At 47.6% G+C, this 20,744-nt stretch overlaps 1 protein-coding gene and 1 long non-coding RNA gene across 2 annotated transcripts; one reads left to right on the top strand and one right to left on the bottom strand.

Moving 5' to 3' along the window:
* The first annotated feature begins 1,759 nt into the window (after positions 1-1,759).
* On the top strand, positions 1,760-7,428 carry LOC143267543 (uncharacterized). Its single transcript, XR_013042684.1, has 3 exons — positions 1,760-2,963; positions 3,250-3,435; positions 6,838-7,428. It is a non-coding gene; the product is annotated as an uncharacterized LOC143267543 (long non-coding RNA).
* Positions 7,429-8,604: 1,176 nt separating this feature from the next.
* On the bottom strand, positions 8,605-10,572 carry LOC102903529 (MORF4 family-associated protein 1). The gene is made up of 2 exons (XM_006985601.4): positions 9,961-10,572; positions 8,605-9,671 (listed from the first exon to the last, which is right to left on the bottom strand). The coding sequence occupies exon 1, from the start codon at positions 10,350-10,352 to the stop codon at positions 9,975-9,977; it is 378 nt and encodes a 125-aa protein (XP_006985663.1). The 5' UTR covers positions 10,353-10,572; the 3' UTR covers positions 8,605-9,671; positions 9,961-9,974.
* Positions 10,573-20,744: the final 10,172 nt, after the last annotated feature.

Below are 20,744 nucleotides of genomic sequence, written 5' to 3'. Positions count from 1 at the left end.
CGGGAGTGGCGGCTCACTACACCACTTAATCCCAGCACTGGGGAGGCAGAGGCTGGTGGATCTCTGTGAGTTCCAGGACAGCCAGGGAGGTTACACAGAGAAATCCTGTCTTGAAAAAACAACAACAAAAAAAGTGTCAGGAATCAGCTTCGGTTCACCTACAAATGAAGAGAAAACACTAGACCCTTGCTAATGCAGGCTGGTTTAACTATCCCTCCTTCCCTGCTGGTCTAACTGCTCCCCCAACTCTACTAAGTTATCCCACCCTGCCAAACTAAAAGTTAAGAGTAGAAAATTATGGTCAAACTTGCCTGCAAGGTCATGTGTCTGATAAGTTTTAAAATAAACAGGATGTAAAATGTAGAAAAGAACCCTGTGGACGGCAACTTCTGGGAAGAAGCTGCATCTGGCGGTGAAGGAAAACTGAAAGGAATCTGTCTGCAGAGACCCACTTGCTGATTAGAATTTCCGCACTGTGGAGAGACTGGAACGTTGCAGGCCCAGAGGCTGAGGACTTTATCTTGGACTGAGTTCCAGTCCTCTGGAATAGCCATTCCTTGCCCCTCAGTATCAAAACTAACATCTTGTGACAATAGATAAAAACCCTTTTAGAAACCATTGATTTACAGGCCACTAGCATCCAAAAGCTAAGGATGCCATCAGATAGCATCTTGAGCCGATAGGACAGCTTTCCTGTCTTGAGTATCTTCCTCTCTGATGTAGCCACCAATGTACTGTAAACTTGCTTTGATTTATGGCTTTCTCTGCTCTGTAAAACTATAAAAACTCCAGGAAACTGCTTCCTGTTGCAACATGGAATTTGGGGTAACCTGAATTTATGTTTCCTGGCCATAGTCAGTCAAGATGCCTCCAGAATAAACTATTTCTTATTCCCCTTGAGGTGAGTAAGAGCTGTGGTTTTTGCTTCAACAACCCATACATGATTTTTGTGGGGAAAATGGACCAGCAAATGACAGGGGGAAAATAAGACCCAGGTGACATGTAAGAGTGTTCCCTCCCAATTATTCAAAAAGAGGGAGGAAAGGTCATTCATTAGAGTTTTATTATTATTTTATGTGTACAGGAGTTTTGTCTGCATATATGCCTGCACACCGCAGAGGGCAGAGAAGGCATGGGATCAGATGGAACCGAAGTTACAGAGAGCTGTGAGTTGCTATGTGGGTGCTGGGAATTGAACCTGGGACCCAGCCAGTGCCCTTAACCTCTGAGCTACCTCTCCAGCCCACGCTGGCATTTTATAAGGACTGTTCTCTGCTTCAACCAGCCTACCAGCTATCCTATCCCGACAGTGACTTTGCAAGTCATGAAATAAACTCTGAGTGTCCAGTGCTCTTATTATGAAATGAGCTTGCTTTTACTATGAAGTAGAGACCCACAGTGTAGGGCTGGCCTCAAATGCCCGTCTCAGTCTCCCGAGTGCTAGGATTACAAGCATATGCTACCACACCTGTCCATAAAAAAATGATTACAGTGATAAGCACATTATTTTACTTTAAATTCTTCTGTTAAAATGTGCACAACCTACACTTACCGTTACAACCACTGGGGCATGCTGTTCAGTGGCCTTAAGCACATACACCCTGTATCGTCTGTCCATCCATGCCCAGAACACTCATCTTCCCCAAACTGGAACTGTTCCCTTTAAACACTAACTACCCAGCACCGCTCCTGGCTCTGGGACACCCCTTCCCACTCCTATGAACTGACAGCTCCTGCTTCTGAGAAACATGGGGTGAAATTCATATAGTGCACATGGCATTGTGGAAGGTAAACTCTGTGGTTGTGAGTTCGCTGACAGACACCACCTCTCTCTAGTTTCAGAACTTTTGAGCCATCCAGGAAAAGCATCCAGCATCCACTCACTTCACATTCCATCTCTTCTCTTCTGGCAACCACAGACCTACTGTCTGTCTCTAAGATGACCAGGCGTATTACAGAATACCAGACTGGGCCCTTTAAACAACTGGCATATTTCTCACAGTCTCCGCACCGGAAGTCAATGGCAGAGCTGGTTTCTTCTGACCCTTCTCTTCTTGGAGAGTTTGGAGTTTTCCCTCAGTGTTCGCCCTCTTAGAAGGCACCGTTCGTATGGGACCTTGGGCCCGCTTCCACCTTCTCCTTCAATTTCCTCCTTAGAGCGTATTTTCACATTTAGTTAGGGTTTCCATGTATGAATTCGGGAGAGAAACGCGGTGCAGGCCACCACTTTAGACCCTGGGGTTGAGCTTACTGGCAGAGCCCTTGGCTTAGTGTGGAGCAGGCCCTGGCTTGGTCGCAGCCCCCCTCCCCCCCAGTGTGGCCTTCTGCTGTAACTCTGCTCGCCATTCTCTTAAGGTTCATCGGGTTGTGTGAGTGTGAGCTCCTTCATTCCTTTCTATAGCTGAGTGCTGTCATGTTCTGAGACGTGTCCATCCGCTCACCCGCTGACTGCCATCTGGCTTGTTTCCACCCTCGGGTTGTTATGAAAACTGTTGCTATAAACATGTATGTGTACGTTTCTAGTTTTGAAGAAGGCGACATCAAGCTTTCCTTTTATGCTTTTTCCTTTCTGTTTGAAGACCTTATTTCCTGCCCTGAGACGACAAAAAAATGTTCCTTTATCTTCTCCAAAGTATTTACTGCTTCCTCCTCCCCGGCCATCTGGAAGAGACTTGAGTGTGCCGGAGGCAGGGGTCTAACTACAGCTTCCCTGGGTGTGTGGCCCGCTCTCCTGGCTCTGCACACTGGACTCTGCTCGGTGGTGTCTCCTCTGCACAGACCTCCCCATGTCTGTCCTCTTAGACCCTCATGCTGCTCTGCTGGCCCCATCACTGGCCAACACCACACTGGCAGTTACTACCAACTGCTTTACCCAGGAAACCCCCAAGTCAGCCTCCATGCTTCAGTGGCTCCTAGTTGGCTTAAAGGTCACTGTTTTGGAGGTCACGTATCTGGACAGAACTGTGAGTCTTCTCCCAGCTCTGCTGCAGATGGTCCCTCCGGCCTGTGGTTGAGGTAATGGTGGCCTCAGACACTCCTGCTTCTGCTCTTCTCTGGCCACAGGCATTGGAGATGGTCTGCATCTCTGTTGTCATGCAGGATCTGTCCCCTTTGCTGTCTTAGCCTTTGCATCAGATCCGAGTCAGCTCTGCACCTAGACACACTGACCACTGAGAAACCTTTAGTCCAAATTGTAATACATGGTTAACTTGACCTAGACTTGACCAATCTTTCTCTTTCCCCTTCCAGACTAAAGACACCTACAGCCAGCATGACTGGGAACACCAGACCCAAACGGGAGTGAAAAGAGGTGTCCTAAGGTCCGTGGAAGATCATCTTCTCTCTTTGCTTTCTTTGCGTGCGCCTTCCGAGATGTGTCCAAAGCTGACGTCAGAGTCTTCATCCATCACTCTCCGTTTTACTCACTGGAGCAAGGTCTGTCAGTTGAACCCACAGTTCTCCAGGAAGGCCGGTCTAGCTAGCCAGCTTGCTCTAGAGATTCCCGTCTCTGCTGTCCACGCACTGGAATTACAGGCAGGCCACCATGCCCACCTGACATTTTACAAGGGTTCTGGGGAGCAAACTCCATCCTCACGCTTGCATGACTGAATCATCACCCAGCTCTTTCTTTCTTTTCTTCCTTCCTTTCCTTTCTTTCATGTGTCCGGGGCTGGTCTAGTACTTGACAATGTAGCCAAGAATGACCTTGAATTTCTGATGCTCCCGCTTTTACCTCTTGAGTAGCTTCTGAGGTGCTGAGGGGGGAACCCAGAGTTTCATGCATGCTGGATAAGCACTCTGCCCACTGAGCCACCCCGCCAGCCTATGTCCTGGAATTCCTGAAGAGATTTCTCTTGGTTCTACTGACTCACTGGGCCAGCTTGGAAAATTGCAATACCAATTCTGCAATTCTTGTTTTTAAATGCATTTTGATATGACTTTATGCAAACTTTTCACATATTGAAATTGTTGCTGGGCGTGGTGGCATACACTTTTAACCTGAGCTTGGTTCCCACATCCACACTGGGCAGTTCACAACCTCCTGTAACTCCAGCTCCAGGGGATCCGATACCTTCTCTGAACTCTGTGGGTACACAAGCGTGACTAGCCATACACTTAAATAAACCTACATACACATACATAAAGGTAAACAAATCTTCAAAAAAAAAAATCTCTAGTTACCATTTGTACTGGAGTACCCCTCCAAAATTCATGTTTACTCAAAGCTCAAGATGTGACCTTTTTGAAAATAGGGTCTTTGCAACTCAATCAGTTGCAAGTGGGTTACGGTGACTGGTGTCCTTCGAGGCCATGTGAAGACGGAGACTGATGAGGGAGGCAGACAGGACTGATGAGTCACAAAAGGGAAGCAAAGGCCTGCCTGTGCCGGGATGGGGAAAGGGCCAGGGCACTTCTCTGCGTCCTTCAGAGGGAGGCAGCCCTACCCACACCTGATCTCAGGCCTGCCTCCAGAACTGAGAACGTGTGTTGTTTTAAGAAAGTAAGTTTGCAGACGTTTGTTATGGTATTTCGAGGAAACAAATACGCCATTAATTTGTTGGTTCCTATTGTACTTTGTAGATCTCTCTCCCCTTTGCTCCTGGTTAGAAGTGCTTCTTCACACTTTAATGTGCTAATCTGGCCTCTTGAAACCCAGAAACTATTGTTATTGGTAACTCAGATTATTTGGATCTCCGATATTTTAGATATCCTGTTGTGGACATGTCACGGTGCTGACTGTGGTGGTTTTAATTTTTTTTTAGATTAGTTTATTTTATTAGTGTATGGAGACTTGACTTGCATGTATGTCTGCACACCATGTGTGCCTCATGCTGGAGAAGCTCAGAGGAGGGCCTTGGATCCCCTGGAGCTGGAGTTACAGGTGGTTGTGAACCTGGGTCCTCTGTAAGAGCAGCAAGTGCTCCTAATCACTGAGCATCTCTCCAGGCCGGCTGTGGTAGTTTTAAAGTTGTGTCCATGGGTCTTCACCCTTCCTTTCCCTGCCTCTGCTGGAGTCTTGTCTCTAACAGACAGAGCACAGAGAAGGGACGTGTCACCTGGAGCTCCAGCTTCTCTGGGTCTCGTGAATCACTCCCCTAGGGAAACCGTTGCCTAGCGAGCTCTCTAAGCAGAGTGCTGTGTGCTGTGATAAGGCGCTGCAGTAGGTCAGTCACATTCTTCCACTCGGACAGCTCAAAAGAGGAAGCCCATGGTATCCTCAGTCCACAGACATCAGTCCAAAGGCTCAGCAGAAAGCGGTGTCCGCTGGGTGGGCTCACCTCTGCTCCTGCTCTGCCTCTGTCTAGTTCTCATATAAATCTCTCTGGAAAGAGCTTTGCTGCTTCTGAAGTCTGCTTCCTGCTGGAGCCTGGGCCAGGCCTCAGAGCTGCCTTCAGGGGTAGAACGACCACAGGCTGTAGTGGCCTGACTTGTAGGTGCTTCCTGTTTTCTCCTGTGTGACCCCAGCTGACCACCTGCCCCATCCTTCACCACCCCCTCAAGTCAATGGTGTCCACATGGAAGAAGCTACACTTTGGAAGGAAGGTGACAATGTACCCTGGACTTTGCCTGGGGAGGAAGTCTGGGCCTAGGGCCATCTGCCCATCAGCTTCCACTTTCCCATCACTTACCTGCACGAGTATGGGAGGAAGAGCCCGGGCCACTGTCAGTGTGAGCCCTGAAGTGACAGTGCGCGCTCTTCTTTGCAGAAGCAACTGCAGAAAGCTTGGTGGAGCGACAATTCTGGCTGCTCCATCTTTGGCTCTTCCATAGTGGTCGCTACTTGATGAGCTAAATTCAGAACTACATTTACCATAGTCATCACTACTGTCGAGTTGATCTCAGTCTAGGATGCTATTCTTATGTCAAGCTGCTAATGACATGCCTCACTCTTTCTAAACCCCTCAGGCTGAGTGAGCCGTGGTTAGTTAGCACAGGCTGACTTGGAGAAGTCCTGTCTTCCAACCCACCTCACTTTGCTGGTTGGTTCCAAGAGCATAGTGCCATTTGCTCCCAAGGTCCCAGGCTGATGAAAAGGACAGCCACTCTATCTGCATATCCTTCCAACAAACATCAGCCAGGAGTTTGGTTGAAGTGTACCCACTCCTGGCCCTCCCTCCCATCCACACGGTGCTGGCCATTCACTGCCTTTCCCCCCAGCTACTTGCCACAGTATCCCCACTGCCTGCTGCGGTTTGCCACCTGATGCATGACCACCCCTCACTCTCAGTCCTGAAGTCACTCTGGGTGAATGACATGCTCGCGTGGCCAGCTGTTGGACACCCGGCCTCTGTACAGACAGGAGCTTCTGCATCCCCTGGGCTACTCATCCCCAGTGACCTGATGGCTGCCATCCTGCCTGCCTTCCTGGCCCTCAATTCACGTCAACAGCTACTTTTCTCTGCTCATTTTCCTGTGCATCTGTTTGTTTTCTGTGGTCCTGTGTTGCGGTAATGCCCCCTCTCCTACTCCTAGCTTGTTCTGTTTTCCTTCTTAGCTCTTTTCCCATCAGTTTGTGCCACACGCTCCATCACTCTGGGTGTCTTCTCTGACCTCAGAGTAGGTGACTCCTCATTCTATAAAGCAGTCCGTTGGAACACTTGGCACACCCCTAACACCCTATTATGGAACAGACTGGTCTCAGCTTGAGATGGCATTGCACCCTGCCCAAGAGAAGCCCAGTAAGCCTTTCTGCACAGCCCTCCATGATGTGACCTCTGGAGCCAGGGGCTCACCAGAGACTTAGGGATCTGTAACACATCATGGCAAATGGAGCCAGATCAGTCAGTGCTGCACCGCCTCTTGGAGTCAGCCACTCACTCGTTGCTGTGTTCACAGAGTCAACCTCTGATTGATTCTCCAGCTGCTAGCAAACCAGGATGGAAGGCACGGACTGGAGCACGAGACTTGGGAGTGAGCTGCAATGAACTAGAATCATATGGAAAAGAAACTAAGGAGTCACTGGAAAGAATCTGGAAACTCTTCTCAAACTTAGGTGTAAAAACCACCAGTACAATGACTACTGTTCAGTCTATCAAGGAAGGGAGAAAGCCGGGAATGCTGCTCAGAAGAGTGAATGCAGGTGAGAGGCCCTGGGGTCCGTCTCTGGCATCACAAGAAAGGAAAACACACAGATGTTCACAGAGAGGCTTCCAAGTCAGTTTAGATGGATATGGGGGAGAGGTGTTAAGGTTCACGGTGAACCACCATTTTTACCCCCCCCCCAAAAGCTGGTGCATGCTTATGATCCTAGCACTGGGGAGGCTGAGGCAGGAGAATCCAGAGTGAGGCTAGCATATCTAAAAACAAACTGGAAGGAGCCATTATGTTAAAATCCATGCACTGTTGGCAGCGTTAGATGATGACATGGCTGTTGAAAGGAGAGGATTCTACCTTGAATTGTGTCACAAGTAAAACGTCTTGATTGTTCTTTTTATGTGTATATTTACATGCAGGCATGTGTGTGCACCACAGATGTGCCAATGTCTTGGAAGCTCAGAAGGGTGTCAAATCCCCTAAAACCAGGGTCACAGTTTCGAGCTGCCAGGTGGGTGCTGGGGACTGAACTTGGGTCTACTACAAGAGCAGCAAGTGCCCTTAACTGCTGAGCCATCTCTCTTGCCATTTAAAACTTAAAAATCTATAGAGGCGGCACACGTCACAGTGAGCATGTGATCAGAAGACCACTTACAGGAGTCAGTTTGTGCCTCCTACCATGTGAGTCCCTGAGACCTGACTCATTGGTTGCATGCTTGCCTTTACCCCTTCAGCCATCTCTAGCCCTGATTATCAGCCACCCAATGCAATATGCTATCCTGAAACAGTAAAGGGGCTGGGAAAACAAAATCTGAGTAATATCTGTCTGCAGCAATGTGCCAAACACAGCTTTTGGTGGTTGCCTCTGGAGTCATACACCTACTTGGACCGTTCTCCCCACCACAACTTACACTTCAGTGCCTGGCCAACCCCCCCATCCTTCCTGACCTTGCAAGTTGAGCTCATCCTCCAAGGCCAAGCTTATGAACCCATTGCTCTGGAAGCCATCCTACACCACCCTGCCACGTTCTAAGGCAACTGTATCTGTTAAGAGCTTATAAGCTGGTACCTCAGGGAGTTCTAAGAAGGAACTATGCAGGTGGAGTTCTTCAGAAATCAACACCCCATGGAAAGGAACACATTGGGCAGTCAAAAGTTGGGCTGGGATGCAGTTCACTCAGCAGACATAAGAAATTCTAAGGTATTGGGGTTGTCCTTACAAGGCAGGGCCCTACAGACGAGTCACCCAGGCAAAGAGGGTGGTGGCCAAGACCACTGCTTAGAAATAGACAGTCGATCTCAGCAGGTGGGGACCCAGACCTTCTTTTCTGAAGGGAGCTGATGTCATCTAGATGTGCTATACAGTATGTCAACACTAGTCTCCACCACAGTGGAGGACAGAAGGCAGAGGCTGTGGACTTAGGAACCAACCATCTCCTGTCTCACTCAGGCCCCATGGAAGCCAGAGCTGAAAACTCCCTTCTGCCCATTTACCCATAGCTCCCAAAGCTATAGGACCAATGTTCATCCCAACTAAGCACAGAACACCGAAGAAAGACTTCACTAATGTTTCTTAATAATTTTCTGGATTTATATCTTTTCAAGCAAACGAATACTTTTATTAACATGTAAGATTTTGTTTTTCAAACATGGTAGGGGTTTTGACCTCAAATGCTTCTCAGGTCTGCTTCTCAATACACTTATAGCTTGACTACATATGAACCTTGAAGACGCCTCTTCTCCAAGTTTAGGGTCCACTGCAGACAGTTCCAAGTTCTCTTTCCCAGCCCACAAAGGGCTTTGCAGGGATCTTCATTTTATTCCCAGGATCTCCTCAAATATATGGGGATAAAATACCAACTTGTACAGACTAACAAGACCTCATCTCCCATTCTGGGTTCCATTTCATTTAGAAATGAGTTAGGCTGTCCAAACTCACCAGACAGGTTACAATAGATAGTGGAGCACATAAAATTTAAATTTTGCACAAAATACATCTCTCCTCCTTTGGTCTCACACAGAAATTAAAGCCCCCCAATAGAAACAATACTATCCTCCGACCCTTCTCCCAGGTCATCAGTCCTAGCCATGGAAGGCCCATCCACAGTCCCAGATGAAGTCTGGTCCCTTCTTCTGCCATTGCTGCATGGAGTGGTCTTCTAGAATCAATGCAGCTCCTTCAGAACTTCCAGAGCCGGTGAGCTCCAACTCGAGTCTCAAAGTGTCACAGGGACCCAAAGTTCCAGGGAGCTATCAGGCCACCCAAGAAAGAGCAAACCACCTCAAAATGCATGAACAACAACCAAAGCCCAGGAACGAACGTCATTCGACTGCCACAAGGGCTTACAATCTAGGCCCTAATTCCCGTATGTGAGCGCATTTTCCAAATCAAAGTTATTTCCCCCAAACAAACATAAAAAAAGAACCACTGAATAATCAAAAACTCATATCGAGGTCGTCAACCGCAGACCGTAGCAGAAACGTAGTGTCAGTGAGAACAGAGTGAAGACAGAGGGTGGGGGGGAAAGAAAAAAGAAAAGAAAAAAGGGAAAACAAAAGGCTCTCTGGTTTCAGCTTCTCCAGGGTGTCATGTCAGCCAATCGCCATCACTCGACCAGAATCCATTGGCTGGAAACCTAAAGCACGGGCGGGAGAGATTCATCACCAGGATGTTAATCCCGCTGGACAGCACAGCCGACACCAGGGCCTCTCCCGGAGGCGGCGGCGGCGGCGGCCTCACCCAGGGCCTCATGCCTTCCCCGCACAATCTGGAATCTTCCACGGCCTCCCCACCGACAATCTGTTACAGCCCTTCCCCAGAGGGGCCTGGCTCACTCCCGAGGCGACAAGCCAGCCTCCTCCCCGCACCCCCACCCCCCGCCACCCCACAGTCGCCCACGCCCCGCCGGGGACTCCCTCGCTTACCGCCGCGGCCCCGCTCACGACGACTCGCTCTTCTCTATCCGCCGCACCAGCTGCACCAGCATCTCGGCCATCTTCGCCATCTCCTGCGCCTTCTCCTCGGCCTTCTCCGCCCGGGGGCCGCGGGGCTCGGCGCCGCCCGCGCCCTGCAGGTGGTTGAGCGCGCTCTCCTCGGAGGCCTCCACCTGCGTCTTGATCTGGATCAGCATATTGTCCATCTCCCACAGCTTGCCCCGGTTGCGCGCCGGCGCGCGCCCGCGCTCGCGCGTCAGCGACGCGATGTCCTCGCGCATCTCGTGGATGACGGGCAGCAGAAACTGCTCGAAGTCCTCCTCGGGCTCCAGCACCTCCACCTCCTCGGGCTCCGCCAGCTCCACCGCGTCCAGGGGCCGCATCTCCGCCGCTCTGCGCGTCTGCGGGACACTCAGGCACCGAGCTCCGGCCGAGTCCTCAAAACTTCCGCCCGCTGCACAACTTTCCGCCGAGGAGACGCCACGGAGACTGGCGACCGCCGGGCAGATGAGCGGCGAACAAAATGGAGTCCCAACCGTCAACCAGAGCTCGGCGCCTTGCGACCCCTTTCACGACACCGCCGCGCCCCCTCTTTACGGTCGCGCGGCGAGCTGCGGGCGCGCGCACGTCCAGGGAAGGGGCGGGGCGAGCGCCCTCGCGGCCGCGCGCCTGCATCAGCCTTCCATCCTTCCAAGGTCCGTGGAGCGGTTCTGGATGTTGTCAACAGCACACTCCACTGTATCTTATTCTAATTTTGTTTATTTTTTTTTTGAGACAGGATCTCACGCTGTAGCCAAAGCTGTCCTGGGACTCAATTATGTGGCTAAAACTTTGTGAACTTTGAGCAATCCCCTTGCCTCAACTTCCCGGGTGAAAGAAAGTAAGAAGAAAAAGAAAAAGAAAGAGCCAGCCAGATGTGGATTAAGTCACTGGCTCCAACTGGCCCAGCAAACCAACGTTTATCAACCAATAATCATAAAGGGTTGTTTTCAACCTTAATGGTAGATTTTAGGAAGTTACTTTCAACTTTTGTATTTGCTGCTTTTTCTGGGTCAAGGACATGGAAGAGTACGCAATTTAAGATTATAGACATGCATTAGCTTAGGCTGTGAAAGTTGATTACACAGGGAATTCAAGGCCAGGAAGGTCAGTTGTTACATTGTTCTCTTAAAGTCGAGTTAAACTAACAGTTTGAGTTCACGGTAGCCTGGCAGTCTAAAGTGACCTCAGGTGTATCAACTTCGGCTGTTCAGCAGAAGTTCCAGTCTCTTAGACTATAAGAGGTATTTTCAGAACATCGCATTGCTATAATCCTGCACATAATGTTCACAGCCCCTGTATGTGTTACTGTGCCAAATCAGAAGCAAACAGCCTTCAGTAGGTGAGTGGAATAACATTCAGCACTAAAAGGAATAAGCAACCAAACAATGAAAAGACACACTGAGTCTTACGTGTTACTAAACGGAGGAGGTCCACTTGCACGCCTACCACATGGTTCTAACTACTTGAGCTTCCAGAAAGGGCAGACCAGGGACACAGAAAGATGGGTGGGTGGTTCAGGAGGGTGGGGCAAGCAGACAGAGCATGGAGGCTTTTTAGGGCAGTGAAGGCCCTCTGAGAGACACAATAATGGTGCACGCACGCCATCACATGTTAGTTTGAATCTACACAGTTTTCAAGTGTGAACCCTAACGGAAACAGAAGCTTTGCTGCTAGCACTGTGCACTGTAGGTCTGTTGCTGGAAACAATTCTCCTCTGGTGTAGGGTTGTTAGTGGGAGAAGTCAGGGCCCATGTGGGAACTCTGCACTTTCTGCTCACCTTTCCTGGGAACCTGAAAGCCCTGTGGGGGGTAAATGATGTGAAAGGGGGTGGGAGAGGCTAGGGAGCTGATGTGCTCACTGTACAAATTCAGAGATCTGAGTGCAGACCCTTATTACCCGTGTGCTGAAGAGGGTGCTGTGGCTTATGTCTGTAACCCCAGCCAGCGCTGTGTGTGTGTGTGTGTGTGTGTGTGTGTAGAGAGAGGATCCCAAGCTTGTTGGCCTGCCAGTTGAGCTGAATTGGGGAGCTCCAGGATCAGCAGAAGACCCTGTCTCAGAATAAGGTGGAGAGTGATGGAGGAAGACACCTACATAGACCTGTGCTCTTCACACTTCCACAAGTGGTCACACACACACACACACACACACACACACACACACACACCCTAAAAAATGGGTCAGGACCAAATGGCTCTCACTGCTACAGAAGCAGGGCACAAAGCATACCTGTGCGGTCAGTGTCCATCCCATGGAGCTCTAGCAAAGCTTTGTTTTCTGTTTGAAGTCTCTGTCCTTTCTTCTTTTGGTTGTTTGTCTTTTACATTTAGTGTAGGGTGGGGAGGAGGTGCCGTGGCTCTTGTGGGCTTGTGGAAGGGGGAGGGCAGCTTGCAGGAGTCAGTTCATTCTTTTTTTCCACAAGTGGGTGTGAGAGATCAAACTCAGGTTTTAAGCTTGGCAGCGAGGACTCTTACCTGCTGAGCCATCCCTCTGTCCCTCTGCCCCACCTGCCACCTGTGCGTGTGTGTGTGTGTGTGTGTGTGTGTGTGTGTGTGTGTGTGTGTGTGTGTACACGTCTGTCTTTTGTCGCTGTTACCGCCTACATGGGCTAGCTGGCCTATAAGCTTCAAGTGATTCTCCTGTCTCCACCTTCCCTCCGGCCAGGGAGCACAGGATTGCACAGGTGCTACTGTGCTTGGCTTTACCAGCTTTGGGGATTCAAACACAGATCTTCGGGCATGCAAGCCAAGTGCTTTTCCTACTGAGTCGTTTTCCCAGCCCTGTTCTCTACCCCTTCTCTTCATTCTGTTTAGTTCCTGAAGTAAAATTGAATTCAACACTTTTCTTTATTTCTGATATAGCATTTAAGACCCCCAAATTCCAATGATGTGTGACTTGAGATGTCTTACACAGCTTTGGCTATTTTTTTTAATTAATGTAAGAGTATGTTTATGCCTGGTTATGAATTGTTTTTTTATTTTTATTTTTTACTTTTTTGAGATGAGGCCTGGTCTACACAGTGAGTTCCAGGACAGTCATGGTGAAATAGTGAGACCCTATCTCAAAATAAAATAAAGGAGTTGAGGGTGCAGTTTTCCAATCAGCTTGATTGTGGCCGCCTCAGGGCACGGCAGCAGTTGCTGGAAACTAAGGAGAGTGCAGGATTCTCAGCTGACCAACAGTGGTAAGCAACCTACTGATGCTGAGCCTCATTTCCCAAGCTGGAGACTGGAGAATAGTTGGTCCTAGTGCTGTGCCCAGATCGTAACCCCCAGAGAGACCACCAAGGACGAGCATACTAGAATGCAAAAGCAAGGTTTATCTGTTACAAGTCATGACAGGGAACTCAACTCAAGCCATCTCAAGTGAGGCAGAGAAGAGTTCCTCTTTCTTGGGGAAGTGAGTTTTTATAGGCAAAACCCATAAAATTTCTTAGAGGGGAGGGGGTTAGTACGGGTCCATCCTTGATTGGTCCAGTTTTTCCTGGGCCTGGACTTTATCTTATTCTAGCTTATCTGTTTGCCCTGTCAGGAGTTTTACAACTCCTCTCTGGGGTCTGGTCATGTTATCTCCAGAGAGGGGCATCTCGTGGTTAATTGGTTACCATCAGACATCCTGACTCTGTTCTTTTGTTCCTGGGGCTGACACCATCATTTCTGGGGACTTGAAACTGGCCTGGTTCTATCTATATTGAGATATCTTTGTCTAAGGCCCCCTTTTTAAGACAATAGAGTGAGGGTCTTGTTGTGCCTAGATCACATCCCCAAAGCCATCACTGGAGACTTTAGGTACAGAATGCAAAAGTAAGGTGTTTTCTAAGTTTACAAGCCTCCAGGGAGGCTCTTCCAAATCTCTCACTCACAGCAGGGAGGTTGGAAGGAGTGCTCCCCTTTCTTTGTGAGGCTAGTTCTTAAAGGCACAGACCATATAATTTATTTTAACCCACCTCCCTTTTTAGTTTTTTGGTCGAATATCCTGACTGTGTTTTTCAAAGTCCCTGTAGCAGATACAGCCACCTGGGGAAAAGGGGTCTAAGTTCTTATCTACACTTAGGAATCCTGGTTTAAGCTTCTCTTTGTCTGTAGGGGATAGAGTGGGGGGTTTTACTGAGGTATCACACTAGAAGTGGCAATGAAGGCCATGTGGGGAAGAACTGCAACTCAAGTCCTGTGGCTCCGGTCCAGACCTACAGGGCAAGAGATGGCAATTTCTGGTCCCTTTTGATGCTCTCGGGAGTGATCCTGAATGCACTGTGCTTAGAAACGTGGAGCCTAGAGCTGTCTTAAATGACTTCCAGAGACAGCATGGCCCTGGACACCTGGGAGGGGGCTCCTTGCATGACTGTGGTCCTCCTGCTTCTGCTGGCCCTGAGATTAGGTGCTCCAAGGCTGATATGTTTCATTGTCGAGACTGAAAGGAATTTTGTGCCTTGTACCAAATGTGACCTGTCTTAGTTAGGGTTTCTATTGCTGTGAAGAGACACCATGACCGTGTTAACTCTTATCCACATTTAATTGGGGGTGGCTTACAGTTTCAGAGGTTCAGTCCATTATCATGGTGGGTGGCATGCAGGCAGACATGGTGCTGGAGAAGGAGCTGAGAATTCTGTATCTTGATCCGCAGGCAATAGGAAGTGAACTGTATCACTCAGCACAGTTTGAGCATAGGAGAAGGAGACCTCAAAGGCCACCCCCACAGTGACACGCTTCCTCCAGCAAGGCCGTACCTACTCAAACAAAGCTATATCTCCTAATAGCACCATTCCCTTTGGGGGTAATTTTCTTTCAAACTACCACATGACCCTTTTCAAATTCATCTATTGACATCCTAACCATTAGTAGGAGATGGGTCCCTTTAGAGGCACTAAGGGCTAGATTTGGTCTTGAGTGTGGGACCCCCATGATAAGATATTTAATGTCCTTAGCTGAGTGGCAGTGGCACATGCCTTTAGTCCCAGCATTCAGGAGACAGAGGCAGGCAATCTCTGAGTTTGAGGCTAGCCTGGTATGCAGAGCAAGTTCCAGGACAGCCAGAGCCACAAGAGCTTGGTCCTGCCCTCTGCTGTCTGCCAGGTGAAGACATATTGCAAAGGCAGCCACCTGTAAAGCAGGGGCAGTGCAAATCAGGTATCTGTCGACACCTTGCTCTTGAACTCAAAACCTCTAGAAGTGCAAGAAATAAATGGCTGGGCTGTGGTAGTTTGTTATAGCTGCTCCTGTTGGCTGAGATAGCTGGTATCTTCTCCTAAGCATGATGGAAACTTACAGGTTCCACCCCTTTTTTTTTTTTTTTTTTTTTTTTTTTGGTTTTTCGAGACAGGGTTTCTCTGTGTAGCTTTGCGCCTTTTCCTGGAACTCACTTGGTAGCCCAGGTTGGCCTCGAACTCACAGAGATCCGCCTGGCTCTGCCTCCCAAGTGCTGGGATTAAAGGCGTGCGCCACCACCGCCCGGCGTAGGTTCCACCCCTTTTATGTCTGCAGTCTTCATACCAAAATATCAGGACCAGAACCAAACAAGTGAGCCCAAGCAGCAATTCCAACACCCGGAAAATGATTACTAGAAAAATTAAGCAGAATAGTAGATCTTTCAAACTCATGAGGGAGAAGCCAGGCAGGATTGTGCACATGTGTAATCTCAACATTGAGGGGGATGCAAGACTGTGAGCCTCAGAAATGCAGGTGTGTGTGGTCAACCTGCACATGAGATGTGAAGGCCTTACTGGAAGCGAGTTTATACAAATTGAAATCGGCTCTGTGCCTCCAGAGCATCTGGACCAGAACAGGGGTGAAGATGTGACAAAGTGTCCTGGAAATGTGTTATTATCCACATGGGTCACTTTGCAAAGACTTGAAGACTTCCTCTGTCAGAAGTATTTTATGAAAATGATCTCTTTCCTTTTCTCTACCTTCTTTATTCTTTCTTTCTGGTGTTGGGGAGGGAAGCCAAGAGCTGGCACATACTAATCAAGTCTACCACCTCAGGGTTACACCCCACACTGGGAAGTGAAATGGATGACACCTGATGTCTTAGAGTTTCTGTTGCTGTGAAAAGAAACCATGACCACAGCAACTCTTATAAAAAAAATATGTAATTGGGACTAGCTATAGTTTCAGAGTTTTAGTCCATTATCATCATGGTGGGACATGGTGGCATATTGGCAGACATTGTGCTGGAGAAGGAGCTGAGAGTTCTACATCTTGATCCGCAGGCATCAGGAAGTGACCTGTATTACTCAGCGTAGCTTGAGCATAAGAAACCTCAAAGCCTGCCGGCATAGTGACACACTTCCTCTGACAAGGCCATGCCCACTCCAACAAGGCCATGCCTCCTAATAGTGCCATTCCCTAGGCCAAGAATTTAAACACATGTGTCTATGGGGGCCATGCCTATTCAAACCACCATACCTGGAGTCTCATACAGTGTCAGAAGTCCCGAGAAGAAGGGTTATGGGCACACTACTGTGTCTGGAAGGTATTTTTATATTATGTGTACTCTTCTGGCTACTGTACTCGGTACTGATGGTGGTGGGTGCATTTTGAAGCACTCGGGTTTTTGAGACATGAAGTGTCAGGTCTTTTTAAAGCAGATGCAAGTACAGAACACGTTTTGTAGCTGTCACTTTGTTGAAGTTCTAGTGAAATGTTTTTGGTGGGAGGACAGCTAAACCCCTTTTATGAGGCACACACACTGTGACTGGCACACAGGTTTTGGAGCAGATATGTAGAGTGCTGTGTTGAGGCAAGAACAGGAGTGGTTGAGCTATGTCCCTGTGTCACTGAGTGGTACCTGTTTCCTGTACATACTAGATATAATAGACAGTCAGGTCTTAGTTCACAGCATCTCGTTTCCTAGATGCTAGAGACTGCCATGGTGACCAGTGCAGCTAGGGAGCACTTTGTTAATAACCACAAGGGTCACTTTGCAAAATCACCAGTGGACCTACATTAAGATGCCATAAATACCACAGATGTGTGCATGTCCCTGGGTTGGCAGAAGAGGGAATGACTCTAGCCACCAGCCCATGTCTGGAAGTCCCTTTCCATCTGCAGCCTTTGCTGTCTGTTGCAGTTTGCTGAGCCCTACTCTACTGTTCACACAACAGGAAATCTGTCTTTATTGGCATCATGGGGGCACGACAGGGCAGCAGAAGCTCCAGCAAGCTTGGAGGCTTTGTGATCCCAAGACAGTTGGTCTTCAGGACCAGAGTTGTTCATGCTGGCCCAGAGGCTTTGTGATCCCAAGACAGTTGGTCTTCAGGACCAGAGTTGTTCATGCTGGCCCAGAGGCTTTGTGATCCCAAGACAGTTGGTCTTCAGGACCAGAGTTGTTCATGCTGGCCCCTTGGGATGTTGATTGCTCCCTGGGTAACAGGGGTGACATGAGGAAGAGCTCTGGCCACAAAAAGCACTGTGCCCCGCTGCCCCATCCCAGCTGTGTGCTGATGGGTAAGTAGATCCTAACACCCAAGGTATGTACCTGATCCCTGGACAGCCTTCTAGTCCTCAGAGGGACTTCTGCGGAGGTGGAGCTCACAGAGACTGTGCCGGGAATGGAGAAGGGAGGCAGTGGAGGGGTGGGGAGGGTTCCTTGCCAGCATTCTGCATGTCTGCTCTTCTAGAGCGTAACCATGTGTCTCCACTTTCAGATACAGCGTCTGTGTTCACTGTAGCAGTTGGCTCTACTTTGAAGCACCCAGGGCTTTATGGGGGTTCCAAGGTGACTTGTGAGGGGGAGCTGGGGGCTGGCTGATAATCAAGCATCTGTTTCTGATTAAGAGAAAAGGTGAACATGGAGCCTGGTACGGCAACGGCAGACAGCGTGTCAGGATTTGTTCAGTAGGCAGCAGAAGGTAGAACAGAGTACACAGGAAAGGTGAACTGGACTGACTGTTTTGAAGGGGTGGACAGTGTTAGGGATGAGCGTAGGGTCTCACACACCCCGGCAGGCACTGGTGAGCAACTCGAATCCAGCCCTATGCCCCACGCTTGGCTGCACTATAGAGATGCATGAAGCAATTTGGTGCAATGCACCTTCTCACTAGTGATAATAATAATAATAATAATAATAATAATAATAATAATAAAATAATAATAATAATAATAATAATAATAAATGTTTGTGTTTTGGGGAAGGGTCTCATGAACCTCAGGCTGGCCTGGAACTTGCTATGTAGCTCAGGATGACCTCAACCCCTGATCCTCCTGCCTCCATCTCCCAAGTGCTAGGATTACAGGTGTGCACAGCCATACCTAGTTTATGCTGTACTGGGGACTGAACTCAGGGCCTGTGGCTACTATGAAAATACTCTGCCAACTGTCACCCTGGCCCCTCCCCCCCTTTTCTTTAAAGACAAGAGTTTCACTAGGTAGCTCAGGCCAGCATGGAACTCAGAGTTCTCCTCTCTCAACCTCTCTGGTGCTGAGATTCCAGGTGTGTACCCCCACAGCAGGGTTGTCAACAGTATGAACATGATACTGGACACTCTGAATAACACCACACCATGTACTCTGTCTTCTAAGAAGAGCACGAGGACAAACCAATGCCGCCAGTACGGTATCTAGAACTTTGGGTGTACCCACGGTACATATTTTTTTTCTGTAAAATAGTTGGAGCCAGTGAAGTGTATTCTTGATCATCAAAATATTCACATAACGGGGTTTGGGCTCAGTGAAGGTATGGGAAGTGTGACAGGCACACACCGGCACATCTCAGGCACATGCTGTGACATGCCATGTTCAGACACAGATCCTGAAGATCCGCTGTGAGCCCTGTGGTGTGGCTGACCCTCCTCTTGATGCCTTTCAGTTTTCTACAATTCATTCATGTTAACTTTGGAAAACTAAAGGGTCCTTTTAAAAACTGAGAGTGGTGCAGTTTGGAGTTCTTCCATTTGAAAAATGTGATATTTGCATGGGATTGTTTGAATCTTGTTTTCTAGTCCCTCCCCATCACCACCCTCATAGTCTGAAGGTAGATTTTTCTCTTGATAAAGGAACAAAAAAGGTGAACATCTTGTTTGTAAACAGGTATCTAGTAACTAGTGGTAAACTTGAAACAGTAGAATTCTTTAAAGCCTAATTCTAGGTACCCTTAAGAAAATGTATCTTAATTATTTTTGAACCTGTATTCACCTTGTTTTTTTTCAAATATCTTAAGTTATATTTTCTTTTTCAGAGCTGCTTCTTATTTGGGGCTACTTTTTTTTTTTTATTAATTGAGGCATAATTCATAAAAGGGTATATTGTTTTGATGAGACTTTTTACAATTGTGGCTGGATGTCTTTCTTTAGTCTTCCAAGAAGAGCCATTTTACTTTTTTAGAGTTACTTTTTAAAGTCATGAGGTCAACAACTTGGACTACTATGCATGTAAGTGCTAATGCAAATTAAAGCCCAAGTTGACCTCTAGCAGCAGTTCATTCTATGTTGACAGTGAGAGAACACTTTGCCTGTTAGGATACTGTTACTCGTGGACTGAAATGCTGAAGAAACCCCTTCCCCTATTTTGTTTTTTGCAAAAATCAAGGTATATTCTAGGGTTTCCTGGTTGATCTCAACAGATAAACTGAGATGATAGTCTTAGTTCAGAAATGATCTGAATGTAGAATTACAGTCTACGTGTACAGCTGGCTAAGTGAGATCGCTTTCACAGTTCTGCATGTATCCCATCGGCTCCCCATTAGTCACTGAACTCTTAAAACTGGTATTGTAACATTATCACAATGTTTTGCACCAATTTTATAAACTTTACAGTGCAATATGTGTTCCTTTTCTGAGGCAAACCAAAGGTATATTTCTCAAGGTTCTGCTGCTATCAGCAGCGTTGATGGAGGATTCTTTATACATTTGTAATAGATAGAAATAAACCAGAAAAAAAAAGTGGTGGAGGAAAAGGTGAACACTGCAAGAATACTCAAAAGGGCTGAGAGTTGCAAAAGCCAAGAATGGCTTTGCATAGTAAATGGAATAGAACAGTTCTGAACTATAGCTTACTTTTCCTGGTTTGGTCTGACAGAATGATTGAATGCTTTTGTACAAAAATCAGAGCCTTAAAAACAAGGGTTTGGTGAGATTGTAAAATGGTGTGCCACTTTGGCAAAACAGTTTGGTGGTTGGTCAAAATGCAAAACATTGTTACTCTGTTACTCAACAATTCTACCCTTAGGAATATATCCTCAAACAACTGAAAATGTGCACCCATGAAACATGTACATGAAGGTTTACAGCAGTGTGTTGCTAATAGTAAAAAAGTTAAAACAACTCAAATAGCTATCAAATACTGGAGAGAAATAAAATGTGGCTTATTCATACAATAGAATATTATTAAGACATAAAAATGAATGAGAAACTGACAGATTAAATGACTTTGGTGAACCTTCATAATTTCATTTGTAGATCTTTCCGTTTCTAATTTATAAATACATTTGGGGTTATAAATTATAAATGTACTACCTCCTGTCAACATTGTATACTTCTATTTGATGATTTCTGTGTCAAATATTATATGGAAATGTTTCCAAGTATTTTCTGTATTAACTGTGAATGAATAGAACAAAATAAATTGCCTATGATGGAAAAAAATAATAAATAAATAAATAAATAAAAATTTAAAAAAAACTGAGAGTGTGGGGGAGGGAGGGAGGGAGGGAGGGAGGGAAGGAAGAAGAAAGGGAGGGAGGGAGGGGTCACGCGTGTGAGAAGAGAGGGAAGGGATGGCTTAGACATGGGAAGGAAGAG

Source organism: Peromyscus maniculatus, chromosome 10 (assembly GCF_049852395.1).
Source record: "Peromyscus maniculatus bairdii isolate BWxNUB_F1_BW_parent chromosome 10, HU_Pman_BW_mat_3.1, whole genome shotgun sequence".
NCBI lineage: Eukaryota > Metazoa > Chordata > Mammalia > Rodentia > Cricetidae > Peromyscus > Peromyscus maniculatus.
The sequence above is the reverse complement of the archived record's forward strand: the minus strand, read 5'-3'. Positions and strand labels throughout refer to the sequence as shown.

Excerpts from the sequence above, each read along its gene's own strand:
- LOC102903529 (XM_006985601.4), bottom strand. The coding sequence starts at position 10,352 with ATGCGGCCCCTGGACGCGGTGGAGCTGGCGGAGCCCGAGGAGGTGGAG.